This window comes from Euphorbia lathyris, chromosome 1 (genome assembly GCF_963576675.1).
Source record: "Euphorbia lathyris chromosome 1, ddEupLath1.1, whole genome shotgun sequence".
Taxonomy (NCBI): Eukaryota; Viridiplantae; Streptophyta; class Magnoliopsida; order Malpighiales; family Euphorbiaceae; genus Euphorbia; species Euphorbia lathyris.
In genome coordinates, this window is record NC_088910.1 from 142,053,625 (window position 1) to 142,074,587 (window position 20,963).

The 20,963-nt window shown below is 39.5% G+C and overlaps 1 protein-coding gene across 1 annotated transcript; it reads left to right on the top strand.

Moving 5' to 3' along the window:
• Nucleotides 1-8,416: 8,416 nt before the first annotated feature.
• On the top strand, nucleotides 8,417-14,056 carry LOC136219775 (putative pectinesterase/pectinesterase inhibitor 28). Its single transcript, XM_066007313.1, has 3 exons — nucleotides 8,417-8,848; nucleotides 12,707-13,283; nucleotides 13,368-14,056. Exons 1-3 carry the CDS (start codon nucleotides 8,417-8,419, stop codon nucleotides 14,054-14,056), a joined length of 1,698 nt encoding a protein of 565 aa, XP_065863385.1.
• The last annotated feature ends 6,907 nt before the right edge of the window (nucleotides 14,057-20,963 follow it).

The following is a 20,963-nucleotide window of genomic DNA, read 5'->3' on the forward strand; positions in this document are numbered from 1 at the left end:
CACTAAGTTTAAATGCTTTGATTTATTCTACTAATGTGTTTGTTCAATGTTGAGTTATAAATGTTATAAGTCATAAGGATTGGAAGGCCCAAGCCCAATACGGAAGCCAAGGCCCAAGTCAAACAACTCAGTACACTCGGCCCGCGTATGTCAAGACGTTGCCGTTTTGAAACAAAACGCAACTCGGCAAATGGAAGGATCTAGAAGACCTTCGGGAACAACTTCAAGATGAAACTGCTGAGTAGTCTCGACAAACGTACAAGACAGCAGCTGGCGAAGGAAAACTTCCAGACAAAGTGTTTCCTCTTTTGGCAAAGTTCAGACGACACAGTTTGCTGTCCAGTTGACCTTACCATAAAAAGAGAGACCATCTGCTGAGCTGACCGAGGACAGAAGATACACGATTGTGATTGGCCGAGAGCTCTGAGAAAGTCAGGATGATAGCGACATATAGCCGTTTCCCTCCAACGGTTATTTCGAAATTCGAAATGACCGATGCCCAGAAGTCTCTATAAATAGTGCCATCACAAGCTTCATTCAACACAGAACTTGATCAAGCAGTTACGCTGACCAAATTTCCACACAAGTTCTGCAAGCAAGAAGCAAAGAAATTTCTTACACTACAATTCTCATATCTGTGTAAAAGTCTAGAGTGATTGTAAAATCGTCTAAAGTGTCTTAGCACATCTTTGTATTAGAACAAAACACTTATCATTTCTAGAGATAGAAAGGAGAGGCTGAGTACTCGGTTTTAAGTACTCAGCGAGAGATTAGGATTGAGTAGAAGTATAGAGGAAGGTACTCTTGTCATACTCAATTGCTGATATTGTAAAAGGTTTGAGGCTCTACCTTTAAAGAGCTCAGTAGAGGATTTGAAATCTCGGAACGTGTTCCGGGGACAGGACGTAGGCTTAGAAGAAGCCGAACCTGGATAAATCTGCTGAGTGAAGTATTTCTAAACCTTTAACTCCTTATTTATATTGCTTGCTTAAATAATCAAAAACTGACCAAGTAAAGAGGTCAAGTTGAGTTGTGCGCATTAAACGTAAGAGCTCAGGAATAGACTCTAAGTGCTATCTCCTGACTCAAGCTAAGAAACTGACCTAGTCACCAGTTGACTAAGCCAGTATCTTGCTGTTTACTCAGCGCCGCTGTTAAAACCTTTTTCCTCAGAAAAAGAAGTCTGCCCTAAGATTTAAAAAGTTTAAATAGTTCCTAACCCCCCCCCCCTTGGAACTATACTTGCAACCATACAAGGGACCAACAAGTGGTAGCAGAGCTTAAAAGCTCACTCTAAAAGGTCTAACAACCTTGAGCTGATCCCTACCATGGGCGAAAACAGCACTCGGTTTCTCCCTGGAAACCAAACAACTCAAATACTGCCTGAGGGGCTGTCCATTACTAGGCCTCCCCTATTCTTCGGGTCAAACTATACCTTCTGGAAGAATAGGATGAAGAACTTCATTCAGGCTACAAACATGAGTGCCTGGCTATCTATAGTCCAAGGCCCATTTGTACCTGTCGAGGTTGTGGCTGGCCAAACAGTTGTAAAAGCTGAGGCCAAATGGACAGAGGATGATCTTAAGAAGCTCCAAAACCATGCTTCGGCTATCAATATGCTTCATTGTGCGCTCGATGCTGCAGAATATAATAAAATCTCAGGTTGTGAGTCGGCACAAGAGATCTGGAGAAAGCTGGAAGTCACCTACGAGGGAACAAATAAAGTAAAAGAATCCAAGGTGAATCAGCAGATGAGACTGTACGAGCTGTTCGAGATGAACAATGATGAGGGCATTTCAGACATGAATGCAAGGTTTACCAACATCATTAATGAGCTCAAGAGACTTGGAAAAATCTTCACTGAGGAAGAACAAGTCAAAAAGATTCTCAGGAGTCTTCCTAAAGACTGGCAAGCAAAGAAGACAGCAGTTGAGGAAGCTCAGGATTTAACCACCTACAAATATGACGAACTCATCGGTTTATTGCTGACCCATGAGATATCCATGAAAAACTTTGAGGTGAAGGAAAAATCTGAAGACAGGAAGCAGAAGTCACTTGTCATGAAAGGTGACTCCACTGACGGGAGTTCAACTGATGATGAGGAGATGGCTATGTTCACAAGGAAGATGAAAAGGCTATTCAAGAAGAGTGACAAATACTCTAAAAAGCCTTACAGAAAGTTTGATAAGTATAAGGCTGACTCAAGTGACAGCAAATACAGAAAGGACAGCTCAAAGCCCATTACATGCTTTGAGTGCCATCAAACTGGCCATATTAAGTCAAACTGCCCCACACTGAGGAAAGACAAGAAAAGTGGGAAGAAAGCAATGGTGGCTACTTGGAGCGACAGCGATGAGTCTTCATCTACAGAAACTGAGGCCACCGAGTCAGCGAAGATATGCTTCATGGCTGACGAACTTGCTGAGCCATACGTCTCTGAGCATGCTGACCTATCAAAAGACGAGGAGCAATCAAATGAGGTAATTTCTCTTCCCCAGCTCAGAAATGATATGGTTAATGCCCTGAGTGATCTCTATACACTTGTCAAGAAGTGTAATAAGAAAGTTAGAGCACTCAGCAGGTGCTGTGACGAAGTGGAAGAGGTCAAACTGAGTGACCTCAGATTCCTTCTTCAGGACAATTCGACTCTGCATGATAACATGAAGATCATGCATGAGTATGTCTCTGAAGTCCAGTCAGTTTCAAAGAAACTGCGGAAGGACGTCACAACCATCCAGAACCAACTAAAGGTTCCAAATAAAAATAACATTCCTCTGAGAACTCAGTACCAAGGTACTCGGCAGAGATGGAATCCCCAGCGAAAAGTCCAGTGTGACTTTTGTGGGAAGTTAGGACACACCACTAAGGTGTGCTGGCACGCTCAGCACTGGGGTGCTGACAAGTCAGTAAAAAATCCTAAACAGAAGGTCAGTTGTGACTTCTGTGGAAAGAATGGCCATACTGTCCATGTATGTCGCCATAAAATAAAATATGATGCTATACCTGTTGCACCTAACAAGTCAGGACCCAAAAAGAATTGAGTACCTAAAAGTAACTAGTTACAATGCAGGTAAGCCTGAGATGTGCCGAGAAGTCAAAGATGTGGTATATTGACAGCGCATGCTCAAGGCATATGACGGGTGATGAAACTCAGTTCATCACGTTTGAGCGTAAACGAGGAGGGAGCGTAAGTTTTGGAGACAACAAGAAGGGTAAGATAGTAGGGTCAGGAACCATCGGAGGTAATCCTACTATTGAATCTGTCTCCCTAGTCAGCGGACTCAAATATAACTTACTCAGCGTAGCTCAGCTACGTGACAATGGGAGAAAAGTTATATTTGATGCTACTGGATGTAAAATATACGAGGGTAAAACAAATGAGTTAATTTTAACTGCCCCTCGGATGGATAATGTCTTTATGCTAGATTTAGAGAAAAAGTTTTCAAAAACTGTGTGCTTAGTATCAAAGGAAGAAAATTCATGGCTATGGCACAGGAGACTTGGTCATGTAAGCATGGACCTCCTGGCCAAACTAGCAAGAAAGCAATTGGTTGAGGGACTGCCTGAACTTAAATTTCAAAAAGATCAGTTATGCCACGCTTGCCAAGCTGGAAAACAAACCAAGCAATCTTTTCATAGCAAAAATATTGTCTCAACTAAACGTCCATTAGAGTTGCTACACTTGGATCTCTTTGGTCCAGTCCAGCCGCTGAGTCTGGGTGAAAGAAGATTTTCCTTGGTCATTGTAGATGACTTCTCTCGGTATACGTGGGTTATCTTGCTGACCAGCAAGGATGAGACCTTTGAGACATTTTCAAATTTGGTTAGAAAAATTGAAAATGAAAAAGACCTAAAATTAGCTCATATCCGTAGTGATAACGGTGGAGAATTCAAGAACCAAAAGTTTGTTGAATTCTGTGAAGCCAGCGGCATTGACCACAATTTTTCTGCTCCTAGAACACCTCAGCAAAATGGGGTTGTGGAAAGGAAGAACAGAACTCTGGTTGAGATAGCCAGGACAATGCTGGATGAGCATAGGCTTCCAAAGTATTTTGGGGAGAAGCTGTTAACACAGCATGCTATATTCTTAATAGGGCTCTAGTTAGACCTATACTCAAGAAAACCCCCTATGAACATTGGAAAGGACGAAAGCCCAATATTGGATACTTTCGTGCCTTTGGCTGTAGATGTTTTATTTTAAATACCAAAGATAGCTTAGCAAAGTTTGATTCAAAAGCTGATGAGGCTATCTTTTTGGGCTACTCAACAAACAGCAAAGCATACAGAGTTTTTAATAAACGAACTCAAGTTTTAGAAGAGTCTATACATGTAGAGTTCGACGAAACTGACCCTGCAGGTAGATACCAGCCGCTGACCGAAGATGATCCACACTCAGTAACCATCGCTGACCAAGAACCAGCTACTAAGTCATTCACGAAAAGGCTGACCAAGAGTAAGAGTGAACCTAAGATTACTTTTACTGACCCATCTACTTCTGCAGAGATTGTTGAAACAGAAACAACACAAGACATAAATCTACCTAAAGAGATAAGGATCCCAAGAGGGCACTCAGAGAGTGCGATCCTTGATTCTGCTGGGAATACCCTGATGACGAGGAATCAACTCAGGAAGTACCTCAGCAATGTTGCCTTCGTCTCAGTATAAGAACCGAAGAATTTCGCTGAAGCTGAGTACGATGAATTCTGGATGAACGCAACGCAAGAGGAGCTCGATCAATTCAGAAGAAACGATGTATGGGAGCTAGTACCTCATCCAAAGAGTCAAAAGACCATCGGAACAAGATGGGTCTTCAGGAACAAAATGGATGAATAAGGAAACGTAGTCAGGAACAAGGCAAGGCTTGTAGCTCAGGGCTACAGCCAGCAAGAAGGTATTGACTACGGTGAGACCTTTGCCCCAGTGGCAAGGCTAGAGGCAATTAGAATTCTATGTGCATATGAATCTTACATGAATTTTAAATTATTCCAAATGGATGTCAAAAGTGCATTTCTTAATGGAGTTATAAACGAGGAGGTTTATGTAAATCAACATCCAGGTTTTGAGGACCCTAAGTTCCCAAACCATGTTTACAAACTCAAAAAGGCTCTGTACGGCCTCAAGCAAGCACCACGTGCTTGGTATGAGAGGCTGACCAGTTTCCTGCTGACTAGAAATTACGTCAGGGGTAAAGCTGATACAACCTTATTCATTAAGAAAAAGGGTAAAGATACCCTGCTGGCCCAAATTTATGTTGATGATATAATATTTGGTGCAACTAACGAATCAATGTGCAAGGAGTTTAGCAAACAAATGCTGACTGAGTTTGAAATGTCCATGATGGGAGAACTCAACTTCTTCCTCGGTCTTCAAATTAAACAAGGAAAGAATGGCATCTTCATCAGTCAAGCCAAATATGCCAAGGAGATATTAAAGAAATATGACTTGGAGAATTGCAAGCCAATATCCACTCCTATGGGCACTGACACTGTCCTCTGTGCTGACGAGAATGGTAAGTCAGTAGACATCAAATTATATCGAGGTATGATAGGCTCTCTACTTTACTTAACAGCCAGTAGACCGGACATTCAGTTTTCAGTATGCTACTGTGCTAGATATCAATCTAACCCTAAGGAATCTCATTACATTGCTGTAAAAAGAATCCTTAGATACTTGCAAAGCTCAGTGAATGCAGGTTTGTGGTATCCAAATACTCATGATTTTACACTCATTGGATACACTGACGCTGACTATGGACGAGATAAGCTGGAACGAAAAAGCACCTCTGGAGGATGCCACTTCTTAGGAAGCTGTCTTGTATCCTGGTTCAGCAAAAAGCAGGCGTCAGTAGCCTTGTCTACCACTGAAGCTGAGTACATTGCTGCTGGTCATTGTGTTGCTCAAGTCCTATGGATTAAACAACAACTTGAAGACTATGGTGTTCAAACGAAGACAATTGAAGTCAAATGTGACAACAAAAGTGCAATTGATCTTTCCAAAAACCCAATTCAACACAGCAGAATGAAGCATGTCAGCATCAGACATCACTTCATTAGAGACCATGTACTCAAGGGTGAGATCAAGCTGACCTTTGTCCCAACGGACGAACAGCTTGTTGATATCTTCACGAAGCCACTGGCCCGTGAGCAGTTCAGCATACTGAGAGAAGCAATTGGTATGTTTAATCCTCTTCAGTAAATTCCTGTGCTAAATGAATATGAATGCTGAGTGAATTACATGCTGAATGATTTATTGTTTGCTGAATAACTCATCGAAACTGACTGAATATACAATACTGAGTAAACTTGCACACTGAGTAGATCAGTTTAGAACTTGAACTTTAAAATCATCCGTAAATGCATTACTGACCACTCAGAATATCAAACGCTTGACATTCTAAATACTGAGTGTTAGATCCGTTAGCATAAATGCAAAGCACGCGTATAGCCCTAGGATGACGTATTCGCTGTATGTGTCATAAATTCCAGGATCTTTGTCGGTACACAATCCCAAGGCAAAACTGACACATGGATTCGATTAAGATCCACACCGTTCATTCCGTCTATAAATTATGGGAAATTCCCCATCTTTTATTCTTTATGCTTAATCATTCTAAGGAAAAGAATACTCTCTCTCTTAAATCCTTCTAAAACCTTTCCCATCTTCGAACTATGACTAAGATTTCCTACAATGTCTCCGGTGCCGGCCACCAAAAGTCCAGCTCCGATGAACCTTCACGAAACCCTTCCACACCGAGCAAGGGTAAAACTGGCCAAACTTCTGGCCAAGGGAAAGCTGTCAAGATCAGGACCTACTCCAAGGTCTTCGAAAATGTCCGCGAATGGAAGGTTGAGCCCTCCAGATGGGTCTCTGAGCATTTCGTACAACATGAACAACCATTTTCCGAATGGATTTCCAAGAACGAATGGACTGGGTTGTTCTCAGTTCGGGATGAAACCTATCCTGACTTAGTGAAGGAGTTTTACCATAACCTCAAGGTCGCTAATGACAATGCTGACTACCTATGCACCGAGGTAAAAGGGAGAACCATCTTCGTCAACCCTCTCTACATAGAAAATCTCCTCCAGCTCAAACTGAGGGAGTAAGGCTGAGGAAGTCAGGCGATTAGGACAAAACCAACTACGTCCATACCTTCTGCAAACCTGAGGGTCACTCAGGAGAGATCTCAGCATCTTCAATGGGACAGCACCAGAAGATGGCTCACTACCTGCTGAGCTATTTCACTTACCTAAAGATCAACTGCACTACATCAGCAACCAACTTTGAACAGTGCTTCATATGGCACATGCTGACGTACACCGCCATTAACATGCCGGTCTTCTTAGTTGCTGGGTTCCTACGCAGCACGGGCACACTGAGGTTAGGATCAATTATCACCAGGATTCTCATCGACCACAAGATCGACCTCGAAGGTGAGGAATCCTTCAGAGGAACTGAGATCACAGCTGCCTCGCTGAGGGCACTGAAATTTGGACAACCCTTGAAGAAGGGAAAAGTTGCTGCTGCTGGTGAAACTGACCAAGCTGAGGAATCTACTGCTGAGCCTAAGAAAGGGCGACGATCTAAGGCCCCTGCTTCCCGCAAGAGGAAATCTGCTGAGACTCCTTCACAAAACATTGAGTCTCCAGCAAAGAGGCAGAAGTCAGCTGGAAAGTCAGCTGAGAAAAGAAGCAGACAAGATGAGCCTGGCACTGAGGAAGCTGCTGAGCTACCTCAGAAGAAGCAGAAGCCTTCAACACTGGCACCTCTGGACGTCATGCCAACCTATTTCATTGTACCGGGTGATTCTCATTTCACTCAATGCCAAGGTACTGATGCTGATGAACCTGAGGTCCAGTTAGATGACCACTTCATCTCTTAAGTTGAGGAAGAACTTGATGGAGATAGTACTAAGGAGGAAGCAGAAGAAGAAGCCAGCGGTCAGGATGACGCTGAGGATTCTGAGGAATATGCCAGCGAAATTGAAGCTGAGGATGCTAACACTGGGTTAGCTGGTGGAGATGTGCAGGTTGACACTGAGTTGGCTGCGGGAGTTGAACAAGTTGAAGAGCAAGCTGACCAGACTCATACTGAGCAACAGGAATCCTCTCCTACTCACTCAGAAGAAGCTGCTCCTAATTTCACTCCACCACGTAGAAGGCGAAAGTTGGTTAAAGCCAGTGAAAAGATCGTCAGTGAACCTCCTGTGCAACTACCGACTCTTCCTGACCTTGTTCTTTCAAAAACAACTAAGGACCCTTCTACTGTTCAACTAAAATTTTTCAAACGGCCATCAACTTCCTCTACTTCAGTGCCGTTGGAAAAACAAGCCTCTGTTTCTTCTCAACAGGAACATGCCGACCAAAACACTTCAACCAGTCAGGTTGAACCGTCCACTGTTCATGCTGTCTCCTCAAGCATGGTGCTGACTCCCCATCCTTCCGCCGTCAGCACAGACAGTGTTCGGGTTATTACTTCCACAACAAACCTCTCTGCCGATCAATCAACATTTCCTCCGACTCAAGTGCAGATTGAGCAAACTCTTCCTGTCACTGACCAGGGTACTCCTTTTACTCCACTTCCTACTGGTCATACGGATGTCCATCTGGCTGCCACTGAGTCCGGCAAAAAGCTCATTGACTCAGTGCAAGCACTTATCAAAGATCTTCAACATTCCGCTTCGCCTGCTGCTGGATCTTCAATTCCTGAGGCAACTCAGCTCTCCCAGGTCACTCAGCTTCTTAACGAAGTCAAGGGACTGAAGGATCTGCTGAATGTAGTCTTGTCCTTCCAAGCTCAGCAAGCTAAGCAGGATTCACTTGCCAAGTTGGCAGAGATACAGCTGACAACAGTTCAATATCTGAACTCTCTCCATCAGCAAGTTCAGAAGTTGTCTGCTGTGAACACTGACTACGCCACTTCTTCTGAACTCAAAATGCTCTTTGCTCAGCTTCATACTGAGCAACTTAAGACCAATGAGCAAATGGTGTCATACAGTCAGTGCTCAGTAGAGCAAATCGGTGAGGCCATCAGGCTACTTAACCTAAACAAGCAAGAGATGGATACTGATGTGTTAAAGCAGAATGAGTTGCTGTCTCTCGCACAACAATCTTTTAACCACATCCGTCACAACAATATCCAGCGTCATCATTATGACTCAGCTCTCTTGAAGACATTCCACCAAATTTTTGCTGGCCTCTCTGAAGCCCTCCTCTGGCAAGCCAAAGCTCAAGCTTTCAGTGTAAATATGCTCAGTGCTACTGATCTTCGAGTACCAGTCGAAGTATCAGCTGATGGAGTTGCCATTTTTGATGGCGTAAATGAGAGTGTTGAGAAGCTAAAGGAGCTTTCATAGGAACTGACTCGCTCTGTCTTAACCGATGCGTTCAAGCTCCCTGAAGTTGACAAAACGGGGGAGAAAGCGCAAGCTGCTAGAGCTCAGCATGAGCAACGTCAGTACGAGCGAAGTCAGTCACAGGGCAAGAAAAAGAAATAGATAGGCTAGCTTAGCTTAGGCCATAACAGTTGTTTTCTATTTTGCCTGGTTTATTTCTTTTGCTGTGTAATTGCTGACTTCTATCAATATATATCATACTTACTTTTCTTATTCAAATCCTGAGTTATGATATATGCTATTAAGTACTGAGTCATTATGTATCTTCAATTAAATCAGCTATGTTTAATACTTGTAACATTTATGTACTGAGTCATTATGTATCTTTAATAAAATCAGCTATTAAGTACTGAGTCATTATGTATCTTCAATTAAGTACTGACTTATGAAACATTGTGATAAGAACTCATTGAACAACAAATTACTCAGTTCGCTCTATATGTTTAAACCTTCCGCTTAACACTGAGTAAATAGAATATGTGATATAGCTGACCTATACCTGAAAACTGACCTTAGACTTACTCATTTAAACCCTTAAATGTTTTAGGTTAAACTAAGTCAGTAGCTCAACCCTTATGGGGGAGTTTGCTAAATTATACTAGGTCAACTATCATGGGGGAGCTCATACTGAGTACCTTGCTGAATAGTTTTGCCAACATCAAAATGGGGGAGTTTGTTGAAATACCTTTCCACATAATTTTGATTTGACAAAATTGTTTAAGTATAATCCAAAATACATATTCTAAACACACTAAGTTTAAATGCTTTGATTTATTCTACTAATGTGTTTGTTCAATGTTGAGTTATAAATGTTATAAGTCATAAGGATTGGAAGGCCCAAGCCCAATACGGAAGCCAAGGCCCAAGTCAAACAACTCAGTACACTCGGCCCGCGTATGTCAAGACGTTGCCGTTTTGAAACAAAATGCAACTCAGCAAACGGAAGGATCTAGAAGACCTTCGGGAACAACTTCAAGATGAAGCTGCTGAGTAGTTTCGACAAACGTACAAGACAGCAGCTGGCGAAGGAAAACTTCCAGACAAAGTGTTTCCTCTTTTGGCAAAGTTCAGACGACACAGTATGCTGTCCAGTTGACCTTACCATAAAAAGAGAGACCATCTGCTGAGCTGACCGAGGACAGAAGATACACGATTGTGATTGGCCGAGAGCTCTGAGCAAGTCAGGATGATAGCGACATATAGCCGTTTCCCTCCAACGGTTATTTCAAAATTCGAAATGACCGATGCACAGACGTCTCTATAAATAGTGCCATCACAAGCTTCATTCAACACAGAACTTGATCAAGCAGTTACGCTGACCAAATTTTCACACAAGTTCTGCAAGCAAGAAGCAAAGAAATTTCTTACACTACAATTCTCATATCTGTGTAAAAGTCTAGAGTGATTGTTAAATCGTCTAAAGTGTCTTAGCACATCTTTGTATTAGGACAAAACACTTATCATTTCTAGAGATAGAAAGGAGAGGCTGAGTACTCGGTTTTAAGTACTCAGCGAGAGATTAGGATTGAGTAGAAGTATAGAGGAAGGTACTCTTGTCATACTCAATTGCTGATATTGTAAAAGGTTTGAGGCTCTACCTTTAAAGAGCTCAGTAGAGGATTTGAAATCTCGGAACGTGTTCCGGGGACAGGACGTAGGCTTAGAAGAAGTCGAACCTGGATAAATCTGCTGAGTGAAGTATTTCTAAACCTTTAACTCCTTATTTATATTGCTTGCTTAAATAATCAAAAACTGACCAAGTAAAGAGGTCAAGTTGAGTTGTGCGCATTAAACGTAAGAGCTTAGGAATAGACTCTAAGTGTTATCTCCTGACTCAAGCTAAGAAACTGACCTAGTCACCAGTGGACTAAGCCAGTATCTTGCTGTTTACTCAGCGCCGCTGTTAAAACCTTTTTCCTCAGAAAAAGAAGTCTGCCCTAAGATTTAAAAAGTTTAAATAGTTCCTAACCCCCCCCCTTGGAACTATACTTGCAACCATACAAGGGACCAACAATAACAACAACATTAAGCAAATTACAACCGCATAATTCCAAGTAGTCAAGCATATGAGTACTAGAGAACAAATTCTCAATCCCTCCTTCATTTTCACTACACATCCATATAAACTCACAATCTTTATTGATCCCCCAATTTACTTTCCCAATCGGCATAAGATGGCAACAAGATAACTCCAATTTAACCAATGAGGAATTGTTGAAAACAGATTCCGGCAAGGAACACTGGACCGAGGCATTGTGATTCAAAATAAGTTCTTTTACCTACTTTTTCACAGCAAAACCTATCCACGAATTCAAGTTAGGAATCCTAGTGTCACATTTCCTTTAGAAGACGAACTTGTCGATATTCGAGCAATCACGGAGATTTAGGGTTTTGTAGATGAAATTTGAAAATTTGTGGAGAGACTAAAAATCATCTCAAACGGAATTGTGAACCTGTACATGAGTCCATTGAGACTTCCACCATTTGGATAAAACCAAAGTCTTCACTAAATCGATTGCCGACAGAAGCGAGAGGATACGGTGAGTTAGAAAATCTAGTAAGGCAGTAATGTGGTCGTCTTCCTCTCCGGATTTGAGGCTTTCAATTCCATTTTCTGAATTTTTTATTTCCACCATGGAAGCTCCGCTGGCCATAAACAAGCGGTGAGACTATGACAAGGTTTTAAACAGTGTCAAAAGTAGATCTTTAAACAAGATACATATTCTTGGAGATGTAACAAAATGTAGTGAGAATATAAACAAAAGAAGTCAAATGTAACAAAATGTAGTGAGAATATAAACAAAAGAAGTCAAATTATGAGAGAGTTGAACGTTTCTGTTTTAAATTTTACACATTTTTATTCGAATCTTATTGCAAAGGAATGAATTCATGAGATCAAACCACTATAGAACAAAATTAAATGAAAAAGGAAATAAAAAAAGACAAATCAAAAGCATTGTTTAATCCAAATTCAATTAAAGATAAAAAAAAAGTATTTTGCTAAAATTAAAAATTAAATTATTGTTTAAAAGGAAAATCAACTAATGTGTACTAACTAACATTAACAAGAAAGAACTGAAGTAAACAAGTAGTCAGACCGAGCAGAGCTCATTCTCGGCTTGTTAGAAAATTGAGATCATGTTCACGAGCTCGTTATAAATCGAACTCTCGAACTAATACGGGTCGGCTCATTTACAACCCAATCTAGCCGGTCGAATTTCTAACAGCATAAACTCACAATCACTAAATTAAAGATTAAAAAAAGAAGCAAGAGATTTACTATCTTAAAAAATGTAACCAAAACAATCAAATTAGTTCAACATATTGAATCCTCTCGATGAACTTCTCGATAACCTCAAAATATGGCTTAGTGCTACGATTACTTATCAGCAGACTTGCATCAATGGCTTTGATAACACCACAGAAAAAGCCGGTGAGAAAATGAAGGGAATTTTGTTAACTTCTAGTCAGCTTTCAAGCAATGGACTTGCGATGGTCACCGGACTTTCTTCTATTCTTGGTGATTTCAATTTATCAGTAATTACAGGCCGGAAACTTCTTTCAACCAATATGGCTACCGAGCCGACGTGGATTTCTCCTGCTAGAAAGAGACTTCTTGCTGCTACTCCGGCGATGATTAAGCCTGATATTACTGTTGCCCAGGATGGAAGTGGCCACTTTAAAACCATTGATGAAGCTATTAAGAAGATTCCTGATTTCAGAACTGAACCTTTTGTTGTTTATGTTAAGGCTGGAGTTTACAAGGAGAAGATCACTTTTAAAAGAGCAGCGACTCATGTCATGTTGATCGGAGATGGTCTGACTAAGACTAAGATCACCGGAAATGCTAGCTTTGCTAGTGGTGTTGCCCCTATCATGACCGCCACAGTCTGTAAGTAGCTCTAGAGTTTGAGTTTTAATTTTTCATATATTTTTTCTTTTTTTATCCTAATCTGTTTTCGTTTATTTGGTGCAGCTGTTAGCGGATCTCACTTCATAGCAAAGGATATCGGGTTCGAAAACACAGCCGGAGCCATCGGACATCAAGCAATAGCACTCAAGGTGCAATCTGATATGTCCATCTTCTACAACTGCCATATAAATGGCTACCAAAACTCCCTTTTCGCCCACACTTACCGCCAATTCTACCGTGACACCACAATTTCTGGCACCATCGACACAGTTTTTGGGGACGCCACCGCAGTTTTCCAAAACTGTAAGTTCGTGATCAGAAAGCCAATTGATCTTCAGAAATGCACAATCACAACACAAGGAAGGAATGACATAAGGCAAACAACTGGTTTCATCATCCAAAACTCCACCATTACAACTGAAAAGGACTACCTCGCCGTCAAGGAGACAAATCCGGCTTTCCTAGGCCGTCCAAAGAATCCTTATTCAAGGACTATCTTTATGCACACTAATATTGAAAATGTGATCAATGCAAAAAGATGGTCTCCATGGATGGGAACATATGGAACTGAAACTTGTTTCTATGCTGAGTATGAGAACAAAGGACTTGGTGCTGATACATCAAAGAGTGTTACTTGGAAGGGTGTTAAGAAGATTACTGCTCAAGAGGCTGCCGGATTTTCTGCCGGAAAATTTATTGATGGAGATAGTTGGATTACTTCCTCTGGGGTACCTTATTCTTCCGGTATTTAAATATGAAGTTGTATTTTAGCAACATTCAAAAAATAATAATAAATGCCATGTTATCAATAATAACTATTTTATGTTAATTAATTATTGTTTTTTATTTATTGAAAATACAAAATAACATTTCAATGTTTTTATTTTCATTTATAGAGAAACATTTCGTGATGTTAATTTCTTCTTCCCCTATGTTTATGTTTAGTCTTTTTTAAGTTGATGAATATATTTTTTAAATGGTCTAATAAATAATATATGACCATATTATTATATTTGTCGCTCAATTGTAAATCTATATATGAAACCGTTACACTTATCCACCTCATACATAAAAAAGAGTTAAGCTTAGAGTTTATGCTTAGAATTTACCTCAAAATATGAGCTCGGCTTACCCCTCCCCGCCCTAGTCTTATATTATATATTTTCTTACATTTCTTATCCAAGTTTGATATTTTAATTAATATATATATATATATATATATATATATATATATATATATATATATATATATATATATATATATATAAACTAATTAAATTTGCGTTTGTTGTATTTTTTTTTATTTTCATAACTATACATTAATGTTACTTTACTTTTTAATATAAATATTAGTTTGATTGGTTGGGTTTGAGAATTAATTCTCTCCGCCTTGTCCAAATCGATCAAAACCCATATGGGCTAGATTAGATTGGTCAATATAGTTACATGTTAAGCACGAATAAATCCTACTCGAGTCCGATCTGGTGCAACCAATAAACAAGTTTACTCAAGTTACATACAACTTTAGGAGACCTAAAAAATATATTTAAATAATACTAAATTCACAAGAGCATTTAATAACATGAGTTGCACAGGTTATGTATCTAATTAGCAGGTCAATCAATATTTAAGATATAGATTAGAATCCGATTTAACTTTAACCTTAACGTGGAAATCATGTTTGTCGATGCAGTTTTTAGCACTTCACTCAAAACCATATTAAGCAAATATAGTGTTTGTTTAGGTTAATAAAACAACAATTTTTGTTCTTTTTGTTAGAAATAGTAGCATTTTTTAGCTTTTCAAGATAAGTTGTTTGTATTTATTAAATTTTGCCAAATTTATTATTCTTATTTTCACAAAACACGTTTCATTTTAAACGTTATTCCTATCATTATCGAAAGAACAAGATTTTTCTTTATTCAATAAATTATTTTTTTAATTTTTATTTAGTTATTTAGGTTATTTTATCAATCTATATATCATATTTTTCATAATTTATTTATTGATTAATTTAAAATATTCCCATATTAGTGATTTTACATACTAACATTAATAATTCATCACAATTTTATCAGACATTAATAAATAATCAGATAATAGCAAACAATTAACAACAAACTATTAACTGCAACATCAAAAGTCCCTTGAGGCGAATCATATTCCTCAAAGATAGGAAGATAACACAAAAAAGCCTTTAAGGCTAAAAGTCTTCCTCAGAGATAGGAAGACAAAAACAAAGGATACAACTGGCCACCTATCCTAAAAAACAGATTCTGGACTAGCAAACACATGGAAAAAACAAACAGATTCTGAAACATAAAATGCGAATAAAGAGCAGATTCGAATAAAACAAGCAAAAATAGAGATATATATAAAAGTGAATGCTATCATTACAAATAAAACTAAGGAAACACTATTTCTTTAGACAAAAATGTTTACATTTAAAGGTCTCAAGAAGTGGCGGAGTCTTCCTTGCCTTTGTCCACTTCAACCTGAAAAGACGTGGAATTTTACGCATCCTTCGCATCCACAGCTGCTGGATCAATGATTATGACATCTTCAACATTATTGGCGGGTAGCTCTGAAGTCTCGCCCTCCGCATCCGACAAAGCTTTTCGATCTTCCGCAGCTAGGATTTCTTCATATATGACTTTAGAAGCATTCTCCAAGGTATCATAATGAAGAGCTTCTTCAATCGAAGGGACTTTGAATTCTGGATCCTCAAAGTCTAGCTCCGGATAGTCAGGGCCGGCTCGGGACTACTTGAGGCCCTAGGCGAAATATAAAATATTGGCCCTTATATACAAGTAAAACTATAAAAATAAATAGATGTATTTAAGTATAATATCATCCTCTCTTTTGGCGGAGGAATACCTTACAACTTTTACAAATACATGAATATATATATATATTTATATACATGAAATTACAAATTTAATATTCATCTAAAAATTGCTCTAGCCCGTTGAGATGCAAAATCACTAATTAAACTTTTATATTCAATATCCTTTAATGTCTCATTTTCAATAGACAATAAAGCTAATCCATTTAATCTTTCCTGCGACATAGTAGAACGTAAATAATTTTTAATCAACTTTAATTTTGAAAAACTTCTTTCTGCAGACGCAACTGTTACAGGTATTGTTAGTAAAAGTCGATAAATAATAAAAGAATTAGGAAACGAGTTTATTCTTTTAATAACAGATAGTATCTTTAAAGGAGAATCATTTTCTATTTCTAAAACTACTTTCAATACTTTTAACTCAGAAAATAAATCATAACCATCAACATCAAATTGTCCATTATGCTCAAATAAATCACTTAATTCATGACATTTTTTCTTCAAATCATTGTCATTTAAAGATTTTAATTTCTCTGAAGTAAACAAAAATCCAAACTTTTGCTCATAATAAGAAAAATGTTCAAATCTTGTTTTCATAGAGGCTATTGCTTGATCAAGTATGTACAAAAAATAATCAACCCGAAAAGATTCCTCACATGTTCTCACTATCTCATCATCTTGATTTTCATCAAAAAATTTCTTTCTTTTAATAAAACGTTTCTCACGAAATGCCGGATGAGAATCAATTTCAATTGCAAGTTTTTTAGCTAAATCTAAAGCGGATGCATATCCATTTTCCCTATAATTTTCTAAAAAGGAAATAAGACACTTCAATTTATCAATAGCAATATCAATTTGCATGTCATTAGATTGCAAAGTTTTGCTTACTGTATTTACTGCAAATAATATATCATACCAAATAATACCAGATTAGAATAGTTGAGCAAAATTGTAAGTGAGTATGAAGAAGAACTTGTAGAGAACCAGATTAGAATAATTATAGTTGAGCACAATTGTAAGTGAATATAAAGAAGAACTTGTAGTAGAGAAATTTAATTGTAAAAAACTCAATTTATAAGGACTGATCTTGTCTTTTCAAGTTTTTGAACGTTAGAAAACTGATACAATTGAATCTGTTTTCTTTTCCAAGTCTCTGATCAAACACAAAAAGATGAGATAATGATCTACTTACTAGCATTTAGTCAATTGAGTGGGGCCTCTTTTATCCCTCCAAAAATAAAATATGGCAATATTTTGTACTTTCCAATCTCCACATTAAATGAAACTGACAATTTTTTTTTACTTAAAATCTTATATATGTAGCAAATTTATCCCAGCTCTCTTTTTTTACCAATTAACCAAACTAACCTATATATTACTATAATAATATATATGGGGCCCTAATTTTTAGGGGGCCTTAGGCAATTGCCTAGGTTGCCTAGAAGCTCAGCCGGCCGTACGGATAGTCTCTCTTTACGACGGAACAGATCCGTTCGCTGTAGTAGTATGCGTGAAGACCATACGCCCTTTCCAGGTCGATTTTATCTTGCTTACGCCCTTTCTCAGCCGCCTCTAGGGACTAGCTCACCATTAACATTCTCAGAATTAGCCTTTTGTTGTGCCAGCTTAGCCTCGAGGTTGTGGATCTTTCCCTCGAAGGAATCCAATATTGCTCGAGCAACATTGTTACTTGCTTTCTGATTTGCCTACTTTGATTCGAGCTCCTTAACACGAGTCTCATGAGCTACACCTTCAACCAGACCAACCTCTATGGACTGGAGATGGTTGAAAAGCTGAAAAAGAAAAGAGTTAGAAAAATGAAAAATGAAAAGCTAAAAGGAAAGATTCATAAGATACGCACCGGCATAGCTTTTCTCTTGGCTTGCTTTAGATGGCTTGAGGGCGGATATTTTTGTCGATTCACATGAACGGTTGGCATCTGACGAATCATCTCATCCACATCATTGAGCATGATGTAAGATTCCAATGTCAAAGACTGTGCATATTTAGCACACCAGTATTCGCCAAGATTTGGCTTCTCTAGCTACAAAGACATGGAAAATGTAAGCATAAAAAATAAAGTCTAAAATCGAGAGGAATGATAAGAAGTGGGTGCAAAAATAGACACATTTGAATGGGTGGAAACCAAGCCCTCAACTAGAGAAGAGTTGCTTGTGTTGCTGGACGGAGAATGGCATAAAGGCACCTTCTTGCCAATGGATAAAGCCCCAGATTTGAGCTTCTTGGCAGAAGGTACAACCTCGACCTCAGCTGCTGAGCACTTGCCCTCCTTCTTATTCGAGGCCGCCTTAGCCTTCTCTAGAGCCGTATGGGCTTTTCTTTGTTTTCTACACTCTGCAATCAGAGAATTCGCGTCCCTGTCAAAGGATGAAAAGCATTAGATATGCAAAAGGAGAAAACAAACATACCTTCACTAAAGTCTTTATAAGAACGGTAATAAAGAACGCCATCACGGATCTCCACTAGAGGGACACCCACCTTCTTGAACTCCAAAACTTAATCGCATGTCCAAAAATTGGCCTTGATAGACCTCATCAAATTCACATTGCTTTCCAACTCGAGGTTCAGATAGAACTTTCTATTCGCATGTTCCTTAGGGTTATAGTTCCATGACCTGGGAAACCCTAAGGAAACGCCATTCGCCTCCTTGATAAAAAAGTACTTGCTCCCCTAGTTATGGATGTTTGACATCTTACAGTCAAAACGGGAATAACCCCGCAGCCGTTGGAAGGTGAGGTGATCTTCCACCTCACGCTTGGTTAGCGTATACAGGGAATGGAAGACCCATGGACTCAAAACTATTCCTAGATTCGTCACAAGATACGAATCACATATGATATATATCTAGCCACCCGTTAGGATGAAGCTGGCAAATAGGGATTCCAAAGAAATCTCAAATGTTCCCTACCACTTCGGAGACAGGGTATTAAAATCCCCTTTCTATGTGGCTTATATACACCGTGAAGCACCTCATTGGGGTTGAGCAGGATGGTGATAAGGCCCTGGGACTACACACTCAGCCGCCTGCAGCCAAGGATACAAACTCTTCAGGGCGACAATCACCTCAAAGTCAATTTTTGACTAGGTAATTTCCATTTTAGGAGCCTTTGCTCCCTTCTTCTTCTTTTTGGGGGCCGAAGAACTGGCTTCTTCCCCCTCCCTGGAAAGGGGATTATGTGCCTCCATCGTCACGACCGGAGTTGTCACCGGAGGAGGCTGATGAATGTTCTGAGATACCCTTTGGGGCTTCTCAAAACCCAAAGTCCTCTCAGATGACTCAACAGAAGAATCTAGACTCATATTCAAAACAAACGAAGTACATGAAGTTGTCAATAGGAAATGGGCATTTACATGAAAAGAGAAAATCGAAGATGAAGGTCTAAGAGCGAAAAGAAGGAATTCTGGGAGTAAGAAGTAAGGAAGAATATGAAGTGAGAATTCTATAAATGGAAAATCCACCCTTATAAAAGAAAGGGCGTTGGTACCTAGGGAAATGGGTATATATGTGCCACATGTCTTCCTCTGAATGGCAAACAAAAATGTGCCCACACAGCGCAATCAAAGCGCAAGCACGCCATGAAGGTGAAAAGTCGTAAATGACCTGAATGTAATTTTGGGGGGCTTCTGATAAGATCCGCATCCCTAGGGAAAACTAGTAAAACCCCACATATAAAAGGACATGTTCGCATAAAACACGGCCACGTGGTAAAAACCTCGGATATGAAAATCAGGCATACGCCAAGTGAGAACTAGACTCGCTAAAAGAGGATAGATACACCAATTAAGGTTGATACGCCACCATTACCACTAAGCCGTTTTTAGGAACCTCCATAATCAATTAGGTGGGTAAACAATTAGGTGATTTTATAGGAGACTTTCTTGAGTATGATTTGAATAACAATATAGGGGTTAGTAGACAATTTATGCGGCTAAGGGTTTCGATAAATATTCGCAAACCCTTGAAAAGATTTAAGAAGATTAAGAGTACTGGAGAAGTTTGGGCCTTGTTGGTCTTTAAATATGAATGCTTGGGTATCTTTGCTATGTATGTGGTTTACTGGGACACACGGACATATATTATGATAAATTGTTTGCACTTCATGGGACGGAGGTGGTTATGGGGTGGGGAGAGTGGTTGAAGGCTCCAGTTAGAAGAGGAGTGGATCAAAGTGGGGCTCGATGGCTTTGAGATGAGAGTGGGGAGGGTTCTTTATCTTGGTTTCAAAATAGCAAAATAAGGAGGGAGGAGGTTAGAGTGGGATTTATTAGAAATTCTCCTTATGTGGGTAGGGTAACTTGAGGAATGGGGGAGTGATAAGGGGAACTTTGAGGTCATTATTTCTCCAATTTATGGTCCATGTATCAAATCAGAGGGGGTGAAGGGGAATTAGGGGGCTAAAATAAGAAGGATCATGAGATGAGGGACATGGACGATACCGAATTGGAGATGGTGGAGGCACGAAAATGTAGGAGAAAGTGGGAAGGGGGTCACAAGGGAATTGATAACAGTCAGGGAGAGGGAAAAGCTATTCCAAACATGGATAAGGTGATCTCTAATGATGAAACATCGGCGAGTTCTGCTAAGCAAGACCGTCGGGCATTATGAGTTGTGTAAGTTGGAACTGTAGTGGCCTGAGAAACCATCAGGCAGTTCGTTCTTCGAAGGAAATTTTACATTCCCAAAACCCGGATATACTATTTCTGATGGAGACACTGGTGGATGATACTAAGATCATCACTGTCAAACAACATCTAAAATTTAGTGGGGCATTCTCGGTTAACAGAAGGGGTTG